Consider the following 23,250-nt stretch of genomic DNA (forward strand, 5'->3'; position numbering starts at 1 on the left):
ACTGGAGGGTATTCAGAAAAAAACAAGAAAAATGATGAGGTGGCTAGATGGACTGCTTTACAAAGGACGTTTTAACTACAATTTTAATGTGTGTGTCTTGGCTAAAAAAATGATTGAGGCAGAGCGTGAAAGTGAGCTCCTAAGGTATCAAAGGTGTGAACTCAAAGGAAGCAATTGTTTAATGGGGTGAATGGGGCGCTACCTAGGTGCAATGGGGTGAAAATATAAAAAGGAAGATTGAGGCAAAATATCCTGACAAATTTCCTGACAACAGGATTTGTTCAATTGAGAAAAAATAGTCCCCAAAATATGTAGTGGAAACCCCATCCCTTGTGATATTTTAAGCTTGACTGGACAAAAGTCTACAAAATAAGTGAGGAAGCATAAGAAACAATCCTGCCACAGCCAAGAGTAGGGACTTCCTTGAGGACCAACACACTCTGGGGGATCTATAGCACTTCCACTCCTGATGCTGGAAAACAGAAGAAAGGGTTCAGCTTTAAAAGATCCTTCCTGGCCTGGGGGGTGGGGCAACAGGTCTACCTGCCACTCCCCTGGCCCCAAATACTGAAGTTGTTGAAAATGAGTCAGCTGGGTCCAGTCCTTCACCCTGAAGATGTTGGAAGAGAAGGGTGTAGAAAGCAACTGAAAAGTACTAAAGGTAACTGGGTGGATACCTCGGGGGTCTGATTCAGGAGCAGGTCAATTCCTAGACTCCACAGGAGTCAGGGAATTACTGAGCTCTTCAACCTTCCTCCCCACTGGACCAAGAGAAGGGAGAGGGCACTCTTATCACCTGCCAAATGGTCCAGGCAGTGGGAGCGTTGACCCCAATGTAGACAACCCTAGCTCTGAGCACCTCTTGCAGCTAGCATGGATGACAACAGTGGCCTATTAAACAAAACCATCTAATCATGAATATTAGCTGTAAATTTCCATCTTATTTAGACAGCCAAATATGGCCTATTTTGTTGCCATCCCAGTCATTTTTATTCAGTTTGCTTATTAATATATCCTTTCCATCTCTAGGCTATTTATAGCCTATCTATAAAAGCTTTGTCGTCTTATACTGAAAAATCACAAAGCAACCAATTAGATTTCTTTCAAAAATATTTAGCTTTTATTACGCATAGAAAAAGTTTCCAAGAAGTTTTCTGACTAAAATAGCCAGCTTCCAAAAACTCACCTACTCCAGCATCCCCAGCTCTTCTTATGCACAACTCTCTCCAGAGCATATAATTAAGCAGACGTGCAGATTAGAGAATTAGTTGCAACAGCATTTCCTCTTCAATCTGTACTCAGACCCAGTCTAACCAATAGAAATGCTACAACTCACATGGATCCTAGGCTTTTGTGCACGTACTTTGGAATAATTAGCACCCTGCAACACACACTGCTAAGACCCTGCAGGACATGTTTTCAATTTAGATTCAAAATGCAACATTTCCTAGAAAAGTACTTCAGGAAAGGACTTCCTTCCCTTTAGTGTTCCTTGCATGGAAATCTATAGGTGATTAGTCCCATAAATACAGATCAGCTTTCCCGCTTCCTGTATGTCAGGGCCAGAGGTAAGTAGAAGAACATTTTATTTTTCCTGGGGTTAGGACTCCAGATTTCTTTAATTCAGTTCTGGCTATGACATCGCCAAGAAAGGCCCAGCCATCCAATCAGCATGTTAAGTTGGACAATCCACGTCCAAACATGCATAAACACTATTTGTTGTGATAAGAAGTACAGCACAGCAAAGCACATAACAGGAAGTCTGGTACTGATTAAACCTTGGTCAGTGACAGCCCTGCAGTGTGGGAAGAGAGAGAGAAAACTGTTTTCTACAGATGAGTGTCATGGCTGGCCTGTTGCTCCTCATACTGCTTTCCACTTCCATAGCAGGTCTCCTGCAAGCTGAAGGAAATGGTAAGAGAATCTTGACTTTTTGCCTCTGAGGCTGGTTTGGGGTTCTACGTGAGGAATGAGCTCTTATGTGGCAGGACAGGAGCAGAGTAAGCCCAGGGGAGTCCCCCCTCCCATGCTTGAGTGTCTCAGACATCTTACATGTTGGCGTTTCATACCTGCAGCGTGTGTGTGATCAGTTTCAGCACCAGGTACTGTCGCTATGAACTGGTTTGCCTAGAGTTTTAATGTCATGGCCACACTTTCAGTTTTCCCAGTCAAGGTGTGGGGCAGATAAGCGTGGGGCAGAGGCAGTACCTGGAGATAAAACCCTGTCTGTGGCAAAGAGGAAAAAAGAGAGGAAATGTTTCTTCCCACAGAGATGAGGTAGGCAGAAAACAACACCTCCCACCTTGGAGAAAAACTACCCTTCAACCCAGAAGCTAGTGAGAGGGAGGGTAGTCCCTTTCCACCCAGCAGACTGGAGGAGGAGGAATGGAGACATAAAAGGGAAGGGGGAAATCCCCTCCACCCCAGGAGAGGGGGAGATGCATGGGAGAGTGGAGAAGGGAAACCAACAATTAGAAGAAATGAGATGTGGCTCCAGACAGTAGGAAGGGAAGTCTCTGCCCCTGTGCCTCCCCGACTTCTTCAAAGCATGTGAAAAGGAGTCTGAGGAGAGGCAGATAAGCTTGTGAGAGAACACAACAGGGAAAGGAGAGACAAAAACCAAAATGGGGGAGGGGGAATGAAAAGGAATAAAGATCTGTATAAGAGTGGGAGAGAGAGGAGAGCAAGAAGACAGACATTTTAGGGTTTAGTGTTTGCTGTTGTTTATATTTTAATTTAAAAAGGGCTAGTGTCAAACTGCGTATGCCCCCAAAGCTACAATACCATCTTGTAAGGAATGTACATCCTCTGTAGCTTCCTGGGAATGAGATGCCAGGTAGGTGGATAATTTCCTAAATCAAATGAGACCAGAGGGAGCTAGCGTGGGACTCCAGAAGCCAGGGGTTCAATTCCCTGCTCTGTCACAGACTCCCTGTGTGACCTTCTGTCAGTCACTCTGTGCCATAGTTCCCCATCTGTAAAATGGGCAAAATAGCACTGCCCTACCACAGAGGGCACTTGTGAGGATAAATACATTAAAGACTTTGAGGTGCTCAGATCCTATGGAAAGGGGGCCATCCTGGGGACCTTAAATAGACCAGAAGATTTGCTTTTCCTTTATCCATTCTTTAAGTCCTTTAAGTGCTATTGTGCTGCAGTTGCCAACAAGCCAAACACTGCTTAAAACAAACAACTACCCAATAGTTCCTAAGTACAAAATCAGCCTCCAAGGATTCCGCCCTGGGCGATTTCTTTGCCAGCCTGTTTAGATTCCAAAAAGACTCTCTTTGCATGTTTCTCAACTGTTTTGCTTTACCAGGCAAACAGCCTACTATGTTTTGAGGCAGGAATATTTAGGGATGCAAGAGATCAGCCTCACAGACAGAACAGACTGGGTCATAAATACACCATTCCTAGCTGTAATAATCGGCAGTGGCGGCAACATTTAGCGATTAAAACCACACTAGTACATAGCTGCCTCCTGTCACTTCCTCACAACTACAGAGCAGGAAAACTAATTTAAGGATAAGCAAGATAATGAGTGAACTATGGGCTGTAAATCATTTAGCCAGACACCCACAGCTACACTGACAAAGAGTTAGACCACATCCTGGCTGTAGTTCTACTGAAATCAATGGGAATCCGTGCGGCAGTAAGGTACTACCCAATGTGGGTAACACTGGCAAAATCTGGCCTGCTGAGGCTGATCCAGCCATTCCCCCTGAAAACAAAACACCAACTGTCTCAAATCTAATTAAAAGAATCATAGGCCTGGATGGACCCTTGAGAGGTCATCTAGTCCAGTCTCCTGCACTCATGGCAGGACTAAGTACTATCTAAACCATCCCTGACAAGTGTTTGTCTAACCTGCTCTTAAAAATCTCCAGTGACAGAGATTCTATAACCTCCCTGGACAATTTATTCCAGTGCTTAACCACCCTGACAGGAAGTTTTTCCTAATGTCCAACCTAAACGGCCCTTGCTGCAATTTAAGCCCATCGCTTCTTGTCCTATCCTGAGAGGTTAAGGAGAACAATTTTTCTCCCTCCTTGTAACAACCCTTTATTTCCCTTAGTGATCATTAAAGTGCATAGTTAATAAAAATAATCAATCAATAATAATCAGGTGTACAACAAAACAGTCCAGGAACTGCATGTTCTATGCCAAGGGAGGCCGCATGATCCACTGGATAGGGCATGAGGCCATAAGACTTGCATTCTAGCCCCAACTCTGCCACTGACCTGCGGTGTGAAAAACACTCTTTCTGAGTTCAGTATGTTTATCAAAACCCACCAGCATGTCAGCGTTTACAGCACAGTAGCTGATGATGATTAGTACACTCAATAGTTGACTCTGGTAATAATATAATGATTTACGTGCATGTATTCCTGCCCCCTTCTGGAAGTAACAGCACTGTTCATGCATTCAAGTGACTGACATGGACCTGTGGGAACTGCTTCTCCAATTTAATAAAATAGCAGCTGCCATTTTAACCTCTGGGGCACCCATTCTCAAATATTTACCATTATGCTCTGCTCTTATTAAAACAAATGAGCTCAGACCCCACCTGCGCTAGACACAATGTTCATATGTAGCCACTGTTAGTTAAATACCAGAATGCAATTATAATCACCTTACCCTGACGTTTCAATTAGATGGGGATATTATTGAGGGCAACCTGGGGTGTTATTGGGTCTGAAAGGAGAGCCTGGGACAGCACAGGAGCATTTGGGAAGATGCGGGCGGAGAAAGCCTGGAGTCTTGGGGATTGTGTTGGCTGGGGCAGGGCTCCTGGAACAGTCTCACCCGTGAGCTCCTTGAATCCCTGTCTTACCATTTCATTCCTCCTGGAGTCTCTGTCCCATCCACCTCCTGGCCAACGAGCCCCTGAAGCAGCCACTGTTGCTGCTCGCTCACCATTTCAGAACAAAGCAGGCGGACATGGTCTTCCTACCTGTCAGTGCCACAGCAGCCCCCGGCAGCCAGGAGGAATTGCTGTGTGGGAAACCTGTCTTGGGCTGTGCAGCCCTGGTGGGTGTGTGAGAGACTTTATTTGGTGCTAGAGCAGGGAATCAAAAAGTGAAAAGTAAGCAGCAATTTGCATTTTCTTATTTTCAAGATTAAGTGAAGTAAGACAGAATTTCAGGGTCCATCCACACCCTGTCAAGGGGCAACTGTTTGAACAGGCTTTTCGGAGGGATACTGGGATATACCTTGCTGGCATAAGGAGTTGATACATATGGGCCAGAATCTTTTATTCTGCTTTGGGTAATGGTGCCTAGAAAGAGATTCGGGTTTGTTATGTGTTTTTTTTACTCAACTTATTGACTCCTTTCTAATGGAGTTCTTTGGCATCAGTTTTAAAATGATACATGTCATTTCCTTTCCATTTAGTGTTTTTACAGGAAGAAAATGCAAACAAGTTTTTGGGAAGAACAAAGCGTGCTAATTCCTTTTTCGAGGAGCTGAAGAAAGGGAACATTGAAAGAGAATGTTATGAGGAACGCTGCTCAAAAGAAGAAGCCAGAGAAGCCTTCGAAGACACAGAGAAAACTGTAAGGACAAATCAACATGAAACAAGTAGGCCTTCAGGTGAAAGGCCCCTAATATCACTAGTTACTTATAGCATTAAACCCACAGAGTGATTTCGAGCTCTTTCTGTTTTAAATATTAGAAGTGGGCTGAATGGCAAAGTTTAGTTTTATAACATCAGAGGAGCAGAGTGAAACGTACAACATCTGAAAAGGCATCCAGTCCTAGTTCAGGTCTTGCCAGATCAGATCATGTTAAAGCCACCTGTTCACTTTTACCTGGTTCTGATCTGTTTAGTTTAGACAGTGACCTACTTAGAGCATCTCTAACACTGTTAGAATAAAATATTGAAAGGATGGATTCTCAACCCCTCCTGAGCTCTGCGTGTGTTCAGTGGAGCCCCTTTCTGCATTAAGAAATACAGGCCAGGCAGAACAGATGTCTTCAGATGAGATTTGAAATGAGATGGAGAGAGTACAAGAAGGCTGATTGAGATGGCAACCACTGCCGAGGAGAAAGTTCTCGTAAGATATTAACCAAGCTTATCTCAAATGCCTGGTACTTCTCAGACATTTAAGGGCTGGATTCGCTATTCCACATAGAACTTGTCTCTGTGGTGTAAGATAAAGCTGCTGCTGTGCAGCTGTAATTTACGCTGAGGCTCATCAGCTGAGGATCAGGGACCTTGTAGCAGGCTGGACTCGATGATCTGATGTCTTTTCACGGGCTCAAACTGAGGTCAACTGTGCTACTGGCCGTTCTTGTCAGCCTGGCTTACTGACTATACTGGATGATGACCTCCTTTCAGTGTCCTCATGTGATAATCTGACTCTCCAGCTGGCTTTCTGCCTGTGCAAAACCAAAGCATCCCCTTAGGTCTTGGAGAGGGAGAGTGACTCCTTTGGGCAGCAGGAAGGTTATCTATTAGGCTGGCCTTGAAGAGTCCATGTCCCCTTCCTCACCAGAGAGGAAGCTTATCCCAATGCTAGTTTTAGAGCCTATGTTCTGAGTCCCAGCCTTGCCCTGACTCTTGGCAGCAGGAAGAAGGCTGAGCCAGCCAGAGAAGAAATAGGAGGCCACAAGTAGGGAAACCAGGAATGAGAAAGGCAAAGGAGCAGGAAAGAGATGTGGGAGTTAAGGAGAGGGACGGAGAGATGGGGACCAGAGAGACTTCAGGGGATTGGGGTGACTAGAGAAGGGAACACAAAATGTTTGGAAGGCAAAGAGTGAAATTTGGTGAGGAGACGTATTTCAAAAGGTGGGTGAGGCATTGGGGGAAGAGCACAAAGAAACTAGGGGGAGGGCAGAGGCAAGATGGAACAGAAAGTGAGAGAAAAATCAAGAAAGCAGAGCCACATAGCCTGAAGGTTAGTAACTTGGATGTAACATTTATATTCCCGCATTTTCGATGAAGTGAGCTGTAGCTCACGAAAGCTTATGCTCAAATAAATTTGTTAGTCTCTAAGGTGCCACAAGTACTCCTTTTCTTTTTTCCACATTTTATACTGTATCCCTGGCAGAAAATAGGGAGTCTGCTCTGAGCCATAGGGCATAGGAGGATTTTAAGGGAAGATTGTGGTTCGGGTTATGGATTGTAAATGGAGTGTAGGGGAGGATCTTCAGGCTGACTGTGACCTGAACATGGGTTGTTGTCACTTTTCTCTTTATAATTGAGCATTATGGCCCTATTCTTCCACCACAGGATTCAAATAACTTCCATGAAGTCAAACAAGTTCACTTCTTACAACTATTCTTCTCCTAAGGCAACAAGGTCTGTTAAAGCATTGTTTGGGTTGCACTATGAAATTCACAAAATATTAGGAAGTGGACTAATTAAGAAATATTAGCTCAGCTGTGGCGAACATCTACAAGAAGCAATATATGATGATAAGCTATATATTTAACCAGGAAAACTGAAAGAAAAGAGGCCATGAGAGAGAGAGGAAAAAAATAGCACTTTGCCTTCTTTCAGTGTTAACTTTATATAGGATCATAGCTAATTGAGATACAAAACATCACCAGGGCCATATTCTCCCACCATAGATTGCAGTGTTGCCAATTCTCCCTGTATCTGGTGGGTTTTTTTTCTTAAAACCCCCTCTGGGATCAGGTTATTAGATGAGTAGCTCAACTTTCACTGATACAAAAATGTCTAGACTTCATGGTTTTGTTTAAAGACTCAGTTAAAGTAGAACACTGCACTGCAAGGGCCTGTATTTACATCCAACTTAAGAAGTTCCACTTTAACTGTGTCTTTAAACAAAACTATTTTTAGTATATTTGTATGAAAGCTTCTGTGTTAGAGTCTGATTCACTAATCTCTGCCTATCTGTTGTTTTTCCCCATTAGGATGAGTTCTGGAATAAATATATAGGTAAGGAATACTTTAATTGTACTTTGTTCTTAAACCTTAGAGAATACATATTACAACATTTTGGACACTGAGGCCTTGTCTACACTACAGGGAAAAGTCCATCTAAGCTATGCAATTTGAGTTATGTGAATAGCGTAACTCAAGACAACGTAGCTTAGATCTACTTACTGCGGGGTCCACACTATGCAATGTCAACAGGAGATGCTCTCCCGTCGACTCCCCCTACTCTTCTCGGTCAGATGGAGTACAGGAGTTAACAGGCGAGCGATCTGCGGTCGATTTAGTGGGTCTTCACTAGCCCGCTAAATTGACCGCTGATGCATCAATCGCCACAGTGCCAGTCCTCTGGTAAGTGTAGACAAGCCCTGAGAGAAACACACTTTATTAAAAAAAAAAAAAAAAGAAAAAGAAAAGATTTGTTGACTGATAAGTAAACAACGCAGCTGTGTGACCCCTAGAAGCTTCAGTTTGCAATGGTGTTTGCATGGTGACCATTACTGATTTAGTAATTTATTAAACCGGGACTGTGGAGTCCAGTACACAGGGATTTCACAGCAAATCAGCCCTTTCGCTTAGGTCTGGACTTTCAAGTTCCCCAGACTCAAACCTAAAGGACACATCTCACACGCACACCACTCCCAAGCCCTGGGACACCACTACTTACCATTTTCTGATTTTAAAAGGAGCCCATTGGCTTCCTGTACCCGTACCCCATCACGCCTCTCCTTTGTTCACTAAGTCAAATCTTCCCCTACCCAATTCCAAGGGTCTTCTTCATGATGGCAAAGAAGCACCTGGCCTTCCTCATCACTCCTAACTAGGGTTACCACCTGGCCAGTATTTGACCAGCCTGGCCAGGTTTTATTTAATGGATTTGCCAGTTGCCAGAAAAATAATTTAATCTGCTGGGGGTTTTTTTTACATGGGTCTAAAGATTTACATTATTATCATAATACACTGGGATATCTAATGTTAAAGGCTTCTGTGTCCAGCTAAAGAAGCTGCAGTGTTCCCACTTGCGCAGTTTAAGCAATAACAGATCAAAACAGTTGGAAAATATGGCATCTGTCTGGCCACCAACACGCAAGCGCACCGCACGTGTGTAAGAGAGGGTATGAGTCATGTGAGAGCAAGGAGATGTGCAATATGATCAATCTTATCTATGTGTGTTATCTCTCTAGATACTGTAAGTGACTGTAGAAGCGGGGGTTGTGGAGTTGCCTTTTGTTTCAGGCGGACTTGCCTTGGAGGGGGGTTGCCTTTTTTTGCATTTCAAAGGTAGTAACCCTACCTCCAACACACACAGGACAGCACATATGTCTTCACTGCACAGTTAGCACAAGCTAGCCTAGCACAGGTAGAGCATCCCCAGTGCAAAGCACCAACTGTGCCAGACCCATGTGCTGGGACGGGTTTCTGGTGGGATATTCCATGGTTCTTAGCAGTGCATTAATCTGAGCTGCTCTATGAATTCATTCACAGGGTGAGCATGCTCTCTCTCTGCCCCTGGCATAGAGCTGCTGTCTGGCAGTGACATGAGAACAATACTGTATGCAAATGACTTCCAATCGGAGCTATTCATTAGTACAGACAGTTCTGAAAGGGAAATCAAACAGCATGTGGCAGCAGGCACTTTTAACAAGAATGACATTACGGAATTCACTCTGCAAACCACAACGTGATTTGTAGTATACCAGGCTGACTTCTCTGCTCCTCTGGTTCTTTCCTGTCCGCTAGACATAAAAGTGTCATTTGGGGTACATTTCCCCAAAGGATGGGTCTTACTGTTATCACATCTTTACCAGAAGGCCAGTGTCCGCTTCTGGCCAACTGGCAGCGCAGGAAGAGGATTTCTTGAACTGCATCTCAGTTCAAACGCAGTGGAAATTCAGCAAAAATGGAGCAGACTAATGTAGGGTTAATACGCTGAGCCAGTGTAGGTGATTTACAGCGCAGAAAGAGCGGGGAGGTAGAAGAGAAAGTACAGTCCAGGTAGAATTGTGGATAAACTTAGAGGTCCAGCAGCACCTGGGTTTGATTAGCCTGCATTCTCACTGCAAAGTAGGTTGGTTGCCAGCCCAGGCTGAAGCAAAACCCAAGCTCAAGCCTATATACTCAGTCATGCCTGCTAGCACAGGCCTAAAGCACCTTCAGGACCAAGTTAGAGGTTTTTCTGTGTAGACAGAACAGGGGTTGGGGCAACACCCAAGCTATAGCCCAGGCTAACTCTTCAGTGAAGATATACCCTAAGAATGGGAAACGAGTTAACTGTGGTTATGACCCTGTGGCAGATAAGCCGGAAAGTCACTTGGTTTCCTGATTATCCTGTAAAGAGGCAGCCCAAGGAGAGGAAGACAGGGGATAATGGTGGCAGCCCAAGTTCAAAGAGGCACAGAGGGGAGGTAATTTAGTAATAAAGCACTGTAGCTATACCACTCTACTCCCATGTTCGTGGTTGTCCTTGCCTCCCTGCTGCAGGGGTGTCAACTGTCACAATATTTGGTGTTTTTCTTAAAACCCCAGATTAGGTAAGAATCTCAGTTATCATTTTAAAAAAAACATCGTGGCCGTGGAGAAGAGTTTGAAAATGTGACCCCTAAAAGCTCAATGGCTGCAAGACAAATCATAGGAACACCAAATTTATTAATTTTTTAAAAATCTCATGAATTTTCAGCCAATCACATGATTTTGTAGGGGCCTGACTCACGATTTTGATTGCTTGGGGACTGCAATACCACGGCTAGGTAATACAAGGAAAAATACCAGCAGAATAGGGGACACTCCTGAGCCATCTCTCCTGTTATCTGAAGATTTTGGGTTTCCCCTAAGATCTTTGGGGTTATCTGGCCTTCACAACCCTCAGCACAAATGTTGCACTCTCTGACAATGAAGTAGTATCGAAGCCTTTTCTGTAGGAGGCAGAGTTATGCTTCACAATACATGAGTAGAGTTGGTCAGGAGTTTCTAGCAGCCTTTTGTCAGAAAATACCAATTCTTGGAACCCAAAATGTTTTGCGGAAACTTATCAGGTTTGATGAACTTTCAGTGAACCACTTGTTTGAACCACAGCTCACCTGGGGGCTGCTGGGGAGCCCAGGGCTTTCAGGCTCCTTGCCATGAAATGTAAGCCTGGGAGCACCTGCTGTAAACTGGCTCGTCTCCCAGCTCTGCATCAGGGAGCCTGGAAGCTCTGAGAGGCTTGGCTTGAGCCAGGGTTCTCAGGGACTCCAGGCTTTCTGCTGGGGAGCATGGAAACCCTAAGAGTCCAGGCTCTAGCCAGGGGATCTCAATCTAGGTTCCTGAGTCTAAGTAGGGATCTTGGAATGCCTGGGAGCCCCATCTCAAGATGGGGTTCTCAAGGCTTCCAGACTCCATGCTGCAGAGCTAAGAGCCTGAAAATCCTGGGACATGTTTCAGGAGCTGCACCTCTGGGGCAGCCCTGGCATGTGGTTTATCCCTGGGCTGGGGGCCCCAGTGCTTCCAAACTTCCAGGCCAGCAGGCTCGCTGGACTGCCCAACTCCCACAACCTAGTGATCCAGCTGTCCTGACAGCTGGGCTGCCCAGAGAGCCAGCTGGCCTGAGACCCTGGAAGCCCTGGGGTGCCCAGCCTGGGGCAATCTGTGTGGTGGGCTTGCATAGGAATTCTGTCACTTTCACAACCGCTGTTCAGTGCTAGGCATCTGTGAAACTGGCAATTATCATGTAAATTTCAGTCAGCGGCTGCCAGGGTCCGTGGGGAGATACACCATGTGGTGGTGGTTCCAAAATGAAAATTTTCGGGAATTTCCAGTTTATGGGAAGTTTTGAACATTTTGGTTCTGTTCGGAACATGATCCATTACATACAAATGTTAAAGCAGCACAAAATGTACGTGTATGATAAGGCTAGTGCATGATATTAAACTGTATGTATTCCAGGTGTCATTGTTTACTGTTGCTCTAGGACCCTTTGGGAAATGCAGTTTTAAATCTCATAGGGTTATCTTGGGATAACATTTTAAATACAAATAACAAAAAGGACAGTAACAAAATTCATCATCCAGGAATACTTCAAATCTTAATAAAAATGTTTATGCTGTATCTTAAAAGCTGCTGTGGCCTCTTTTTGTAGATGGGGACCAGTGCAAACTCAATCCTTGTCAGTATGGTGCAACGTGTAAAGATGGAATTGGCACATACACTTGTACATGCTTGGATGGATATCAGGGCAAAAACTGTGAATCTGGTAGGTTTTTGTTTTTACTGTAGGATGGTGATGAAATATTCAAAGAACCAATGGGTAGACAATATTTCTCATTTCCTTAGAGTTAAGGAATAAATGATAGAATATGGGTTGGAAAGTTTTGACAGGTCTGAAACAAACAATACCTGTTGCAATAGACCCAGGCCAGCTGGGTACAGCAGACTAGCCTTATTGGGATCCAGGAAGTGGGCGGGCGAAGCCTACAGCAGAGTAGCAGAAGGCAGATATACTGGCCACTGGATTAACGGCTTTCTGTTCCCTGACTGACCAGAGCAGGGGCTGCTCCAGGCTAATAAGAACACCTGACTCCAATTAACCTGCAAAGAGTCAGGTGAGGCCATTAAGCTAATGTGACCACCTGACTCTAATTAAGGCCCCTCTGATAATATAAAAGGGCTCACTCCAGTCAGGCAGGGAGGAGCCAGGGGAGAGGAAGTGTGGTTGAAGGGCTGGTTAATGAAGACACCCTCAAGTCATTGGTAAGGGAGCCCTAAGGTAAGGGTAAAGAAGGAAGAAGCAGGAGAGCTGTGGGGAAGTGGCCCAGGGAAATGTAGCAACTCTGGCAGTAAAAGGTTGGCTGCCAACAGCTGCTATCATTAGGGTCCCTGGGCCAGAACCTGGAGTAGAGGGCAGGCCCAGGTTTGCCCCTGCCCCCAACCCGCCACTACAGAAACACTTCCTGGAAGGGGAAAACAGGTCCCTGTCAGGACAGGAGGCTAAACTGTTTTGGCATGAGGCCATAGTAGCAGAAACTGTGGGAATTTTCTCACCAACCTCCATTGCTGGCTTATGATGAAAAGGGCTCAGTAGACTGTATCCCTGGTCCTAGAGAGAAAAGGGCTACATGGAGGGTTGCAGTGAGCCTCTGAAGCTAGCATAAACCGCCTGGAAGCGTGGGACCCACGGGGACAAGGTCAGAGCTCTGCCACACTGGCTTAGGACCTAGGCCAGTGCAGTAAACCATTAAACTACCATGTCTTTGCAAATAGATACGGTTAAAAAATGCTCAAAAACTTCTGTTAATGTTGCAAAGCAGGTGCCCAGTCCTACAACCCTTATTGATGTGGGTAATACTTACCTCACAATCAGGCTGAACTCAGTAAGAATGCTCGGATGAGTAAGGGTTGCAGGACCTAACTAATATAAAAGCACCTTATTTGCACTCCCAGATACAATTCATCTGGTATTACACCACTTATTGTCTAGAAAGAGGAGGAAGAGGCAAATCAGGGGAGACTGATTTACAGAAGATAATGCAGTGACTCTCTACCCTCCTGGGCACCCCATTCTCCTTGAGGTTCCCTCTCTTCATCTAAATCCTTCCTGAATACTCACTTCTACTGGGACAGCTACAAGAAACTAACGGTATCTCTATATGTACAGTGCTTCAGCAGTGCAGCTGTACCGATACAGCTGAACTGCTGCAGCATATCTGGTAAAGACACTCTCCCCTTGGCATAAAAAACCCCATCTTCACCAGTGGCATAAGCTATGTCAGCAGGAGAATTTCTGCTGTGCACACAAATGCTTCTGTCGGTGTAACTTATGTCACTCAAGGGGGTGGAATATTCACACCCCTGAGCGACATAAGTTTTGCCAACATAGGCTGTAGTGTAGACATAACCAAATGGAAAAAGTCATCCACTTATTTATTTATCTTGTGAGTGAATGGGTAATGTTTCTCAAATGCTGGGAGAGAAGGGTGAAGGTTATCGGAATTGAGGCCTGGAATTGGTTTGGGGAGAACAATGAGGGACATGAAGTATAAAGGGAGGGAGGGAGGGAGGAATAACATGCTTACCAGCACCCTGATCTCTTTGCTTGTATGTTATACTCCTTTCCCCCACCACTTGTTTGTCTTTGCCTTTTTAAACTATCCATTCTTTGGGGCAGAGACTGTGTCTTCATCTGTGGTTTGAAAGTGTCTAGCACGTTTTGGGCACTATTGCAACATGAGGAATAATGCATCTGCCAGAGGCATGTTTGAAACATTGCAAAGAAAAAGACAAAGGCTCTGGCCCAAATTTACAAGAATTATCAACTGCATATGCCTTTATAAAGTCACCATTTCTTTGTCATTTTCACACAAATGTGTCTAGTTATACCAAAATACTGCAAGCTGAACAATGGCGATTGTGGCCACTTCTGCAGACCTGAAAGAAACGGTGTTGTATGCTTCTGTGCCACTGGCTATATTCTGGGACCAGATGAAAAATCTTGTATTCCGACAGGTATGAAGTAATGCTTTGATGGATGAGAGTTCAGCTAGTATTGACTTGAGTTCTGGATTGGTTTGGTTTTTATTGCTTCTCACATGGGAAACAAGTCCAATCGGGGAGTTGCAAATGTGGTTGCATGTCTTGCAAGGGTAGTCGCCACTGGGGGGAGGGTTTGAGGTGCTGGCTTTACGACATGCTCTTGTCTTCTGCAGAGACCTCACACGCCACTCCTCAGAAGTGGACGTGGCCTCATGGCACAGACCCTTCCATCAGGGTCTGCCCAGTGCAAAGAGTTCCCAGGTTTTAATGTCTATCTTGCACACTATGAAATTGGCCCTCAAGGTGTTTTATACCTGAGGATGGGTTGACCCTTAGAGCAGGTTCCCGTGCTCAGTTGGCAGAAGAGCGCCGCTCTCAGTATACGGGAAACCTCCATGTGGACCATGTGTCTGACCTAGCAAAGTTGAGCTCTGATGAGCATGCTTTCGATCCCAGGGATTTGGCACTTTGCAAGGACTTCAGTGTTGGGGATCCTGTCCTGCCACTTGATGTTGCAGATGGTGATGAGATTTCTAGTATACTGAAAACCAGCCTTTTGGTGGTCTAGGATACTTTGGTGGCATGAACAATTTGGATTTGGCACTGGTGATGCCTAGTTCGCATTTTTAAGGCCTCCTGCCTGTGATCCTGGAAGGAGCTGAGCACCTTCAATCCAACTGAATGGGAGTCAAAGACACTCATCCTTCTGCAAGATATGGCCCATGGTGATTATCTGAATGCACAGAGAGCACTGGTGACAGAAAACTATACTTGCAATTGTTTCTCATTTAAACAGTTTTCCCTCAAGTAGAGCTTGGTCCATTTAAAAAAAAAAAAAAAGTGAACACAAAATACTACATTTATAAACTGCTTGGGTCATACTAATATAGATTAACCTTATAAATTAATATACACTGACATTATTTATAAAACAACCAAGCTCTACTTACATAACAATGATGGTATTCAGTTCCTCACATATTATTAATCTTAAATTAAAAAAAATAGAATAAATGATTGAGCTTATGACATCCTTTATAAGTTTTAAAAAAAACCTATGTTTAAAGGAGTCATATGAGTCCTAAAATATAGCACTTTGCCCACATACTCATTTTTTGTAATAGTGGATGCATAATCATAACAATTTGAATAATTGAAAACATTTCATTTTAAAGATTTTGAAAGCATACTTTCAGTGAAATTGTTTGCTCAGCATTGTCTCTATAGAAATTGAGCACTGTGCATAAAACTTAGCACTGTGGACATGCCTTAGGACAACAGAAATGCGATTGGTTTTGGTCCAATCTGGTCTTAGGCTCTGTGCTGTCTGCCAAGCCCCTGCTGGTGTCTTGAAAAATTTCATGGAATCTGCTGTTCTAAAGATAATCTGGTAAATGATTCAGCTTTTAAAGGACATGGTTACACTATTTTTTTTTTGTCATTTATAGAGTATGTTTTCTCTTCTTTCTATTATTTATACAAACATTTGAAACCCTGAAAGTGATACCTATTTACGTACAAATCATTTTCCTCCCTCCTAGGCACACATTTGTTTACTGTAGGGCTTCTTATGAATGCTGAGCTTCTGGAAGTTAAAAAAAAAGTGCACTGAAATTGTTTGTTCAGGATAAAAAACAAACATCAATAAATGTACTTGGACATTACAAATGAATAGAAGAACAAGAAAGGTCACATATTGAGCTTTCTAACCATGAAACTCTCCACTCAACTTAGCTGTCCTGAAGGGACTAGTGTCCATTTAAATGTCTAAAGTTACCATATTGTTAGGACATCAAATCCTAACTTTTCATCGTTGTCCTTACAGAGCCTTTCCCATGTGGGAAAGTTTATGTGAAGAGAAAAAAGAGGTCAGCGATTTCATTTGGTAACAGTAGCAGTGTTACCAGTGAACAAGATGGCAACCCCAATGAACTGTATAGCAACAATGGGACAAGCCACAGAAACATCACCAGTATCGCAGACAGCCCAGATCATCTTCTTCAGAATGAAACAAAAGCTCCCAATAGAACAGAGAATGATCCTAAAACTAACGTGTCTCCAAACCCTCATACGAGGATAGTAGGTGGTAATGACTGCTTGCCTGGTGAATGTCCGTGGCAGGTAAATATGTATGTTTTATATCTTACACATAGAGAGATACGCAGTAATGTTGTAGCTGTGTTGGTCCCAGGATATTAGAAAGACAAAGTGGGGGAGGTAATATCTTTTTATTGCATCAATTTCTGTTGGTGAGAGACAAGCTTTCAAACGTACGCAGAGCTCTTCCTCAGGTCTGGGAAATGTACTCAGATGAACAAATTGTTTAGTATAAGTAGTTAACACACATTGCGAGGGACCATTCATGGTGAGGTGGCCTGTTACCAGCTCTCCAGTCATGGGGCGGGGGGGAGGAACAAAAAATGCTGGGCTGAAGGCAGGAGGGGTGGGGGGAGAGACTGAGGGTTAAGGGTTACAAATTGTTACAGCGAGCCATAAATCTAGTGTCTCTGTTCAGTCCATGATTTTTAGTCTCTAGGACAGTTATGAATTTAAGTCCTCAGGCTCATCTTTTGAAGGTGTTGTGCACGTTTCTTTTGAACATGAGGACTGATAGGTCAGATATAGAGTGATCCCTTTGTGAAAAGTGTTCACCCTCGGCTGATGTGGTATTTTTGTCTTTTATCATTTTTCTGTGTTAATTCGAAGAGTAGTGACTGTCGGATTTCACCCACATAGTTGTTGGGGCATTTAGTGCGCTGGATGAGGTACATCACGTGTTGTAATAGGCACATGTCGGACCCATGGATCTTGAAAGGTGTGTTGTGGGAGATAGTGATCATTGTAGCAGCAGGGATACATCTGCAGGTTTTGCATCATCTGTTCTGGCAGGGTCTGATGCCAGTTTGAGTTGGTGTGTCCTGGCCTGTAGGGAGCTTGCTTCTGATGATGGCTTGGAGAAGTTGGGGGGTTGTTTGAAGGACAGCAGGGGTGTATATATACTGTTGCTGGGCAGATACAAATACACGCAGTCCTCGACTTTATGATGTTCGAGTTATGACGGAACAGCACTTACGACGTTTGTTAATTGACATCCCGTTCCAACTGTACAATGTCGGTTCCGACTTTGATGCTCGATCCCACAGTGTTCCTATGGGATTTGAGTTACAACGTTTTCAACTTACGATGCAATTCTCAGGAACCAATTTGTCATAAGTCCAAGGACTGCCTGTATATACACACACCAGGTGTATGTATTGTAGTTGTATGTATGTACAGTATGTAAAATCCTATTACCTATGAAGGAAAGGTTGCTTTAATTTTAACCAGCTATTTATGAATTCTTATGTTTTTCTATCCTCTGGAGTCATCCATTTTATCTCCTTGCAGGCTCTTCTAATAAATGAAGACAAGGAAGGGTTTTGTGGAGGGACAATTTTGAACCAGTTCTATATACTTACTGCAGCTCACTGCATAAACCAATCTAAAATCATTAAAGTTGTTGTCGGTAAGTGACTGTTATTATTTTATTCCTTTAGTACAAGAACAGGTATTAATAACTAACAATCTGTCCTCTAATCTCCATATGCAGGATGCTTTCTGCCTCTTTCCTCATAGATTTTCATTTTGTCTTGTCAGCTATCATGGTTGCCTCAATTTGTCCCTGGACTGGTACGGAAATGAGTGATTCACTTTGTAGCTGGCATCAGTGGAAATTCTTTTTCCTCTTGGTGAACTATGTGGACATGATAAAGAACAATAGTTCTAGCAATTTTACCCCTCCTTTCTCTCCTCAAGATACTAAGAATATGCCTTTTCCAAAATCTCACCCTCTTTACTAGCCAGAAACTCTGAAATCTCAGGCTTTAGCTACACTAGGACACTCGGGAAAGTTAAGATGAATTAACTGAAACAGGTTTAAACTAAAGGAAACTTAAGCTATGGCTACACTAGAGAGCTTACAATGGCACATCTGCGCCGCTGTATGGTCTCCCATGTAGCCGCTCTAAGCCGATGGGAGAGTTCTGAAACTGCACTGGTGAGACTGACGGGATCTCCCGGTGGTGATGGACAGAGGTTAAATTACTCTGATGATAGAATAATATCCGCCATTTTTGGCACCATGAACCATTGGGCACTGCTGCTGTGACCATGAATTCTGGCAGAAATCAATGCAATCACACTGAAGATGTACTCAAGAGAGTACCACTTCAGCAACTATCCTGGTGCATTTCAAAAAGCCAGCATAGCAGTATCTAATCTCTAGTTCACATACAAAATCACCTCCAAGACCTTGGAACACTCTCCAAAAGAAAGCAAGAAAGAGCCCTTGCCTCACCATCTTTAGATCACACTCTAAAACCTTGTATTGATTCTTCAATACGAAAGTCTTCAAAGGAGCAAAGAAAAAGAAGCAGCCCATTCCAAAACAATAGGTACAAATTAAACCAAAGCCAGAATGGAGGAGTTGTCTGTCCCATCTGAACAGACCCCATTTTTCCTGCAAGCCATATATAGTACATAGGTGATGGTGATAAGCCAGTGGTCTGCTCCAACCCAGCTCTTTCAGAGATTACCTCATCCCTTATGGACTTCTGCAGCAGCTGCAATCAGTAGAGGTGTGTTGACCCAAAGCTCCCTGGTAACAGAGAATATGCCTACATAGCAACTGGGAGGTGCGACTCCCAGCTCAGGTAGACATATATGCACTAGCTCTGCTCAAGCTAGGGCAACCAGATGTCCCAATATTAGGGGCTTTGTCTTATATAGACAAGTATTACTCCCCCCCCTCCAAAAAGAAACCAGTGTCCTGATTTTTTACACTTGCTGTCTGGTCACCCTAAAGCTAGCACAGTAAAAACAGCAGTGGAGCCGTGGTAGCACGAGCGATGGCTTGAGTACATACCCAAGGGGTCAGGCAGGATTGCAGTCAAGCAGCTAGCTAACTCATGCTGCCACAGCCATCATACTACTTCTAATACGCTAACTTAAGCAGAGCTAGTATGTCTGTCTCTATCCAAGCCAGGAATCACACCTCCCTCCCAGCTGCTGTGTAGACATGCTCTGAGAGTGATAGGGGCTAGGCAGTCTCAATAGAGACCTCAGCTATGAAATTCACTCCTGACCGAGATAAGCCAGGGTCCAAGTGCCATCGTCTTCAGGTTGTGATGGAGGACACACAATGCTCTTTTTGTAAGCTTGCTCCACCCTGTAAGTATTGGTTACCCTCTGGTGACTGACTCCTGTTTGGTCTACCATACCCTCCCACCCTGCCCTTAGAGAATGGCCCTGTGCAGTTCGTAGATTTGGAGGAAGCTGGGGAGAAGGGTATTCCAAAATCTGAGAAATGTTGATTTCTGTTAAATAAATGATAAGAGCGCACAAATACTACGGCAAAAGGTGCTTTAGAAATACACACAAAAACGTGAAAAGTACAAAGGTGGTCAGTTCAGAATTAGGTTATTTGCATTGTTATCAATCTTTGGTTTTGGTTTTTATGGGGGCTTTTTTCTGTTTGGGTCTTTAATTTTTTTCATAGGATCTTTATTATATATAAACAATGGATCATATCTGTTTATCTATAAATTATTAAAATCATATTTCAGGTTCCCATAGCATTACATAAATATCAGCTCTCCATCTGCTTCTGCCTCAAACTCAGAATCCTAATGCCAATCTACAAAACCCTCAACAGAGTAGGAGTTGATTATCTTGGAGAATTTTTGCAGCCAGCTAAGACTGTCATATTTCCCAGGAATGCTGCAGCTGGGGAAGCCCAGACCAGACTTACAGACAGTGGGCCAGAGGGTCTTGGCAGAAAGACCAAAAGCTGTAGAACCCCTTTCTATAGTACTTCATATGGAGTCAAGGTCTGACAGACATACCTTCTTAGATGTAGAAGTGGCGGCTTGACTGTGGATGAACCCCTCTCTCTTGGAAGTTGCCTACATACAAAGGTACACCGAAAGGTGTGATGTTAAACCAGTTTGGCTAAACTAATACAACTTTGCGAGTGGACAATATTACGTTGGTTTAGACTTAACTTAAACTAGTTTAGTTTACACCCGATATAAATTACATTTAAACCTGAGCATACATGCATAAAGATGCACTAGTTTAGCTAAATCAGTTTAATATCACACCTTTACTTCAACTGATGTGACTTTGTGTGTAGACCAAACCTTGGAGAATTCATCAAATAGCATCAAGGTGGTAATAATATATGTATTTGACAACATTTAGATATTGATCTGAAATATGCTGCAAATTTGGAAAGGCCTAAAAATGACCTGTTCAATAGTTGTTGTTGTTTTAATTTATCAAAAAGAACTCATCGCAAGCTTTAGGCTCCCAAAAATATAGTTCGTAGTTATACAACAAAAGCAAATGATGCCCTTTGTACAACAGCAAGCCAGAAAATTTACAAACATTATCAAACCCAAAGTCCCAACCCATCCAGTTCCCAAAGAAACCCCATGCAACAACACTAAAATATGTGGGACACTGTTATTTTTTGCTGATAGCGAGAATGTTAAAGAATTTTGAAACACAAAGAAGCTGTGTTTCCAAATTGTTTTGTATGTTGCCAAATAAAGGGCCAAATCCCATTTACACTTGTGAGAATGCCTATCCTATATGGCCCAAGTGGTAGGCAATGGCGAACAAAACATTGTATTACATTCCTAAATAAAATCACCATTTTAACGCTAAGGTCCTAACTCGCCACTTGTTTAGCACTTTCTGTAGTCATCTATTCCTGTGCAAAGTGCAAGTAAAATGCTCCCAAATCAGGTTGGGAGGATTGTCCATCTGATTTGCCCATAGAAAAGACTACAAAAAGTGCAAGGCCATGGAGTATATGTCCCTTAGTTTTTCTAGGAAGTGTTTTCTTTCATTTGTTGTACTGTGTCTCATAATAATTATATTTTTAATGATTTCACACAGGGGAAGTGGACAGAGATAAGGAAGAAAACACGGAAATGATGATCTCTGTGGAAAAAATATTTGTACATGGTAAATTTGTTTTGGCAACTTATGATTATGACATAGCCCTTATAAAATTAAAGGAACCTATAAAGTTTTCTCGGTATGTTATCCCGGCATGCCTTCCTGATGCGGAATTTGCTAACGAAATTCTGATGAATCAAAAATCTGGAACTGTTAGTGGTTTTGGACGTCTTTTTGAACATGGACGGGTATCCAACAAACTTAAAGTGCTTGAAGTCCCCTATATTGATAGAAATTCATGCAAGCAAACTACTAACTTTGCGATCACAGAAAACATGTTCTGTGCTGGCTATGACAATGTAACTAAAGATGCATGTCAGGGAGACAGTGGGGGTCCACATGTTACTAAATACAAGGACACCTATTTTGTTACTGGTATAGTCAGCTGGGGAGAAGGATGTGCAAGGAAAGGCAAATATGGAGTGTATACAAAAGTGTCAAAGTTCCAAGGCTGGCTAAAAAGGACATTAAGACATAACCCTTAATTATATGAAATTAATTTAGCATTATGTTTCTGACACTCAGCTGATCCATAAATAAGAGTTCAGTTTTTTTTAGCACTTCTGCTGAAATTCTTTCCAGACAGCTTCCTATTTCCTTTAGAGAGTTACAACACTGTTTCTTCATGAGTTAACACATGGTTTTCAGCATGCGTACTTGCACTTAAAACAATGCTCTGTTTGATTTAAGGACTTTCATGAAACAAGATTGGTTTTTTTTTTCTTTAGATTCCACTTTGGGTTCCTGATTTACAGTTTTCCAAATTGATCTGTAGGAAACGTAGGGTTGTTGTGGGTTTGTTCGTTTGTTTGGATGAACATACTCTAGTTATAATGAGTGGGAGAGACAAGACAAATGTACAAATAGCATTTATCTAAAAATAGGTGTGGGACATTGCTGAAATTAGACAGAGCATTTCCAAAGCCTTATGGCCTCAGGGCAAACGGTCTAATCTTCCAAATGACACTTACACACACACATTAAAAAGCTAAAGAAGGCAGAGAGGTTACTCATTGCTAAAACTGTGCAGCAAATAAATCTTAGACAATTGATACTAAATAACTGGGTATTTCATAGAAACAAAATGTCTGTTTCAATTAAACAGAGTACAGTCAATAGAAAAAAAACTTGATTCTTATCCAGAAATCATATATATTCATCATATATCTGTTTGTTTCTCTTTTTAAAATACTTTATCACTCTTGTTTCTTTTGTGGACAATTAATTAATTAATTTAGTATTAATGTGGATGTTGTAGGTGAAATGCATGTTCTATAGAAATGCAATATTGTTGTATATCTGCATTTACCAACAAAATAAAGTGTTATCTATATTTATTTAGTAAATAGGCATTTGCAAATATATATATGAACAAAATCTCTTTGAAGACTAGAAAAAGCCTGTGTCCTCCCAAGCTGAGTCTGACACACTGCATCTGCTTTATGTCAAGTTGGAGAATAAATATGGGCCTCTTCCCACAGCTTAAAAATAAGTCATTACATAACAAGATGACGGGCTCCTTATAAAGAAGTGAAACTCTGTTATGGCCTTTGATTAATTTGTAATCAAATTACATAGTTCTGGGGGTTCAATACTTTTTTCATTCTCTCTCTTCAAAATGTCAAATTTTCTAGCATTTTGTCCAGCAAACATTTTGAGCTGTAAGTTGCTCCATTTGAGATAAAACCTGCAGCAGAGGCCATCATGGAGTTCCCACCAAATTGTTCCACCTGAGGTAGGGTTTGACCCACACACATAATGCGCCATGGGATCCAACCCCTACTTGACAAATGCTAGGGGATCCCCGGGAGCATTAGGGTCTCTGCACCAGCTCCTTT

The 23,250-nt window shown here is 42.9% G+C and overlaps 1 protein-coding gene across 1 annotated transcript; it reads left to right on the top strand.

Annotated features, from left to right (window-relative positions):
- The first annotated feature begins 1,754 nt into the window (after nt 1–1,754).
- F10 (coagulation factor X) lies at nt 1,755–22,758 on the top strand. The gene is made up of 8 exons (XM_077813640.1): nt 1,755–1,914; nt 5,395–5,555; nt 7,882–7,906; nt 12,018–12,131; nt 14,249–14,380; nt 16,233–16,528; nt 17,795–17,912; nt 21,350–22,758. Exons 1-8 carry the CDS (start codon nt 1,836–1,838, stop codon nt 21,895–21,897), a joined length of 1,473 nt encoding a protein of 490 aa, XP_077669766.1. The 5' UTR covers nt 1,755–1,835; the 3' UTR covers nt 21,898–22,758.
- The last annotated feature ends 492 nt before the right edge of the window (nt 22,759–23,250 follow it).

The sequence above is a fragment of the Eretmochelys imbricata genome, chromosome 1 (assembly GCF_965152235.1).
Source record: "Eretmochelys imbricata isolate rEreImb1 chromosome 1, rEreImb1.hap1, whole genome shotgun sequence".
Taxonomy (NCBI): domain Eukaryota; kingdom Metazoa; phylum Chordata; order Testudines; family Cheloniidae; genus Eretmochelys; species Eretmochelys imbricata.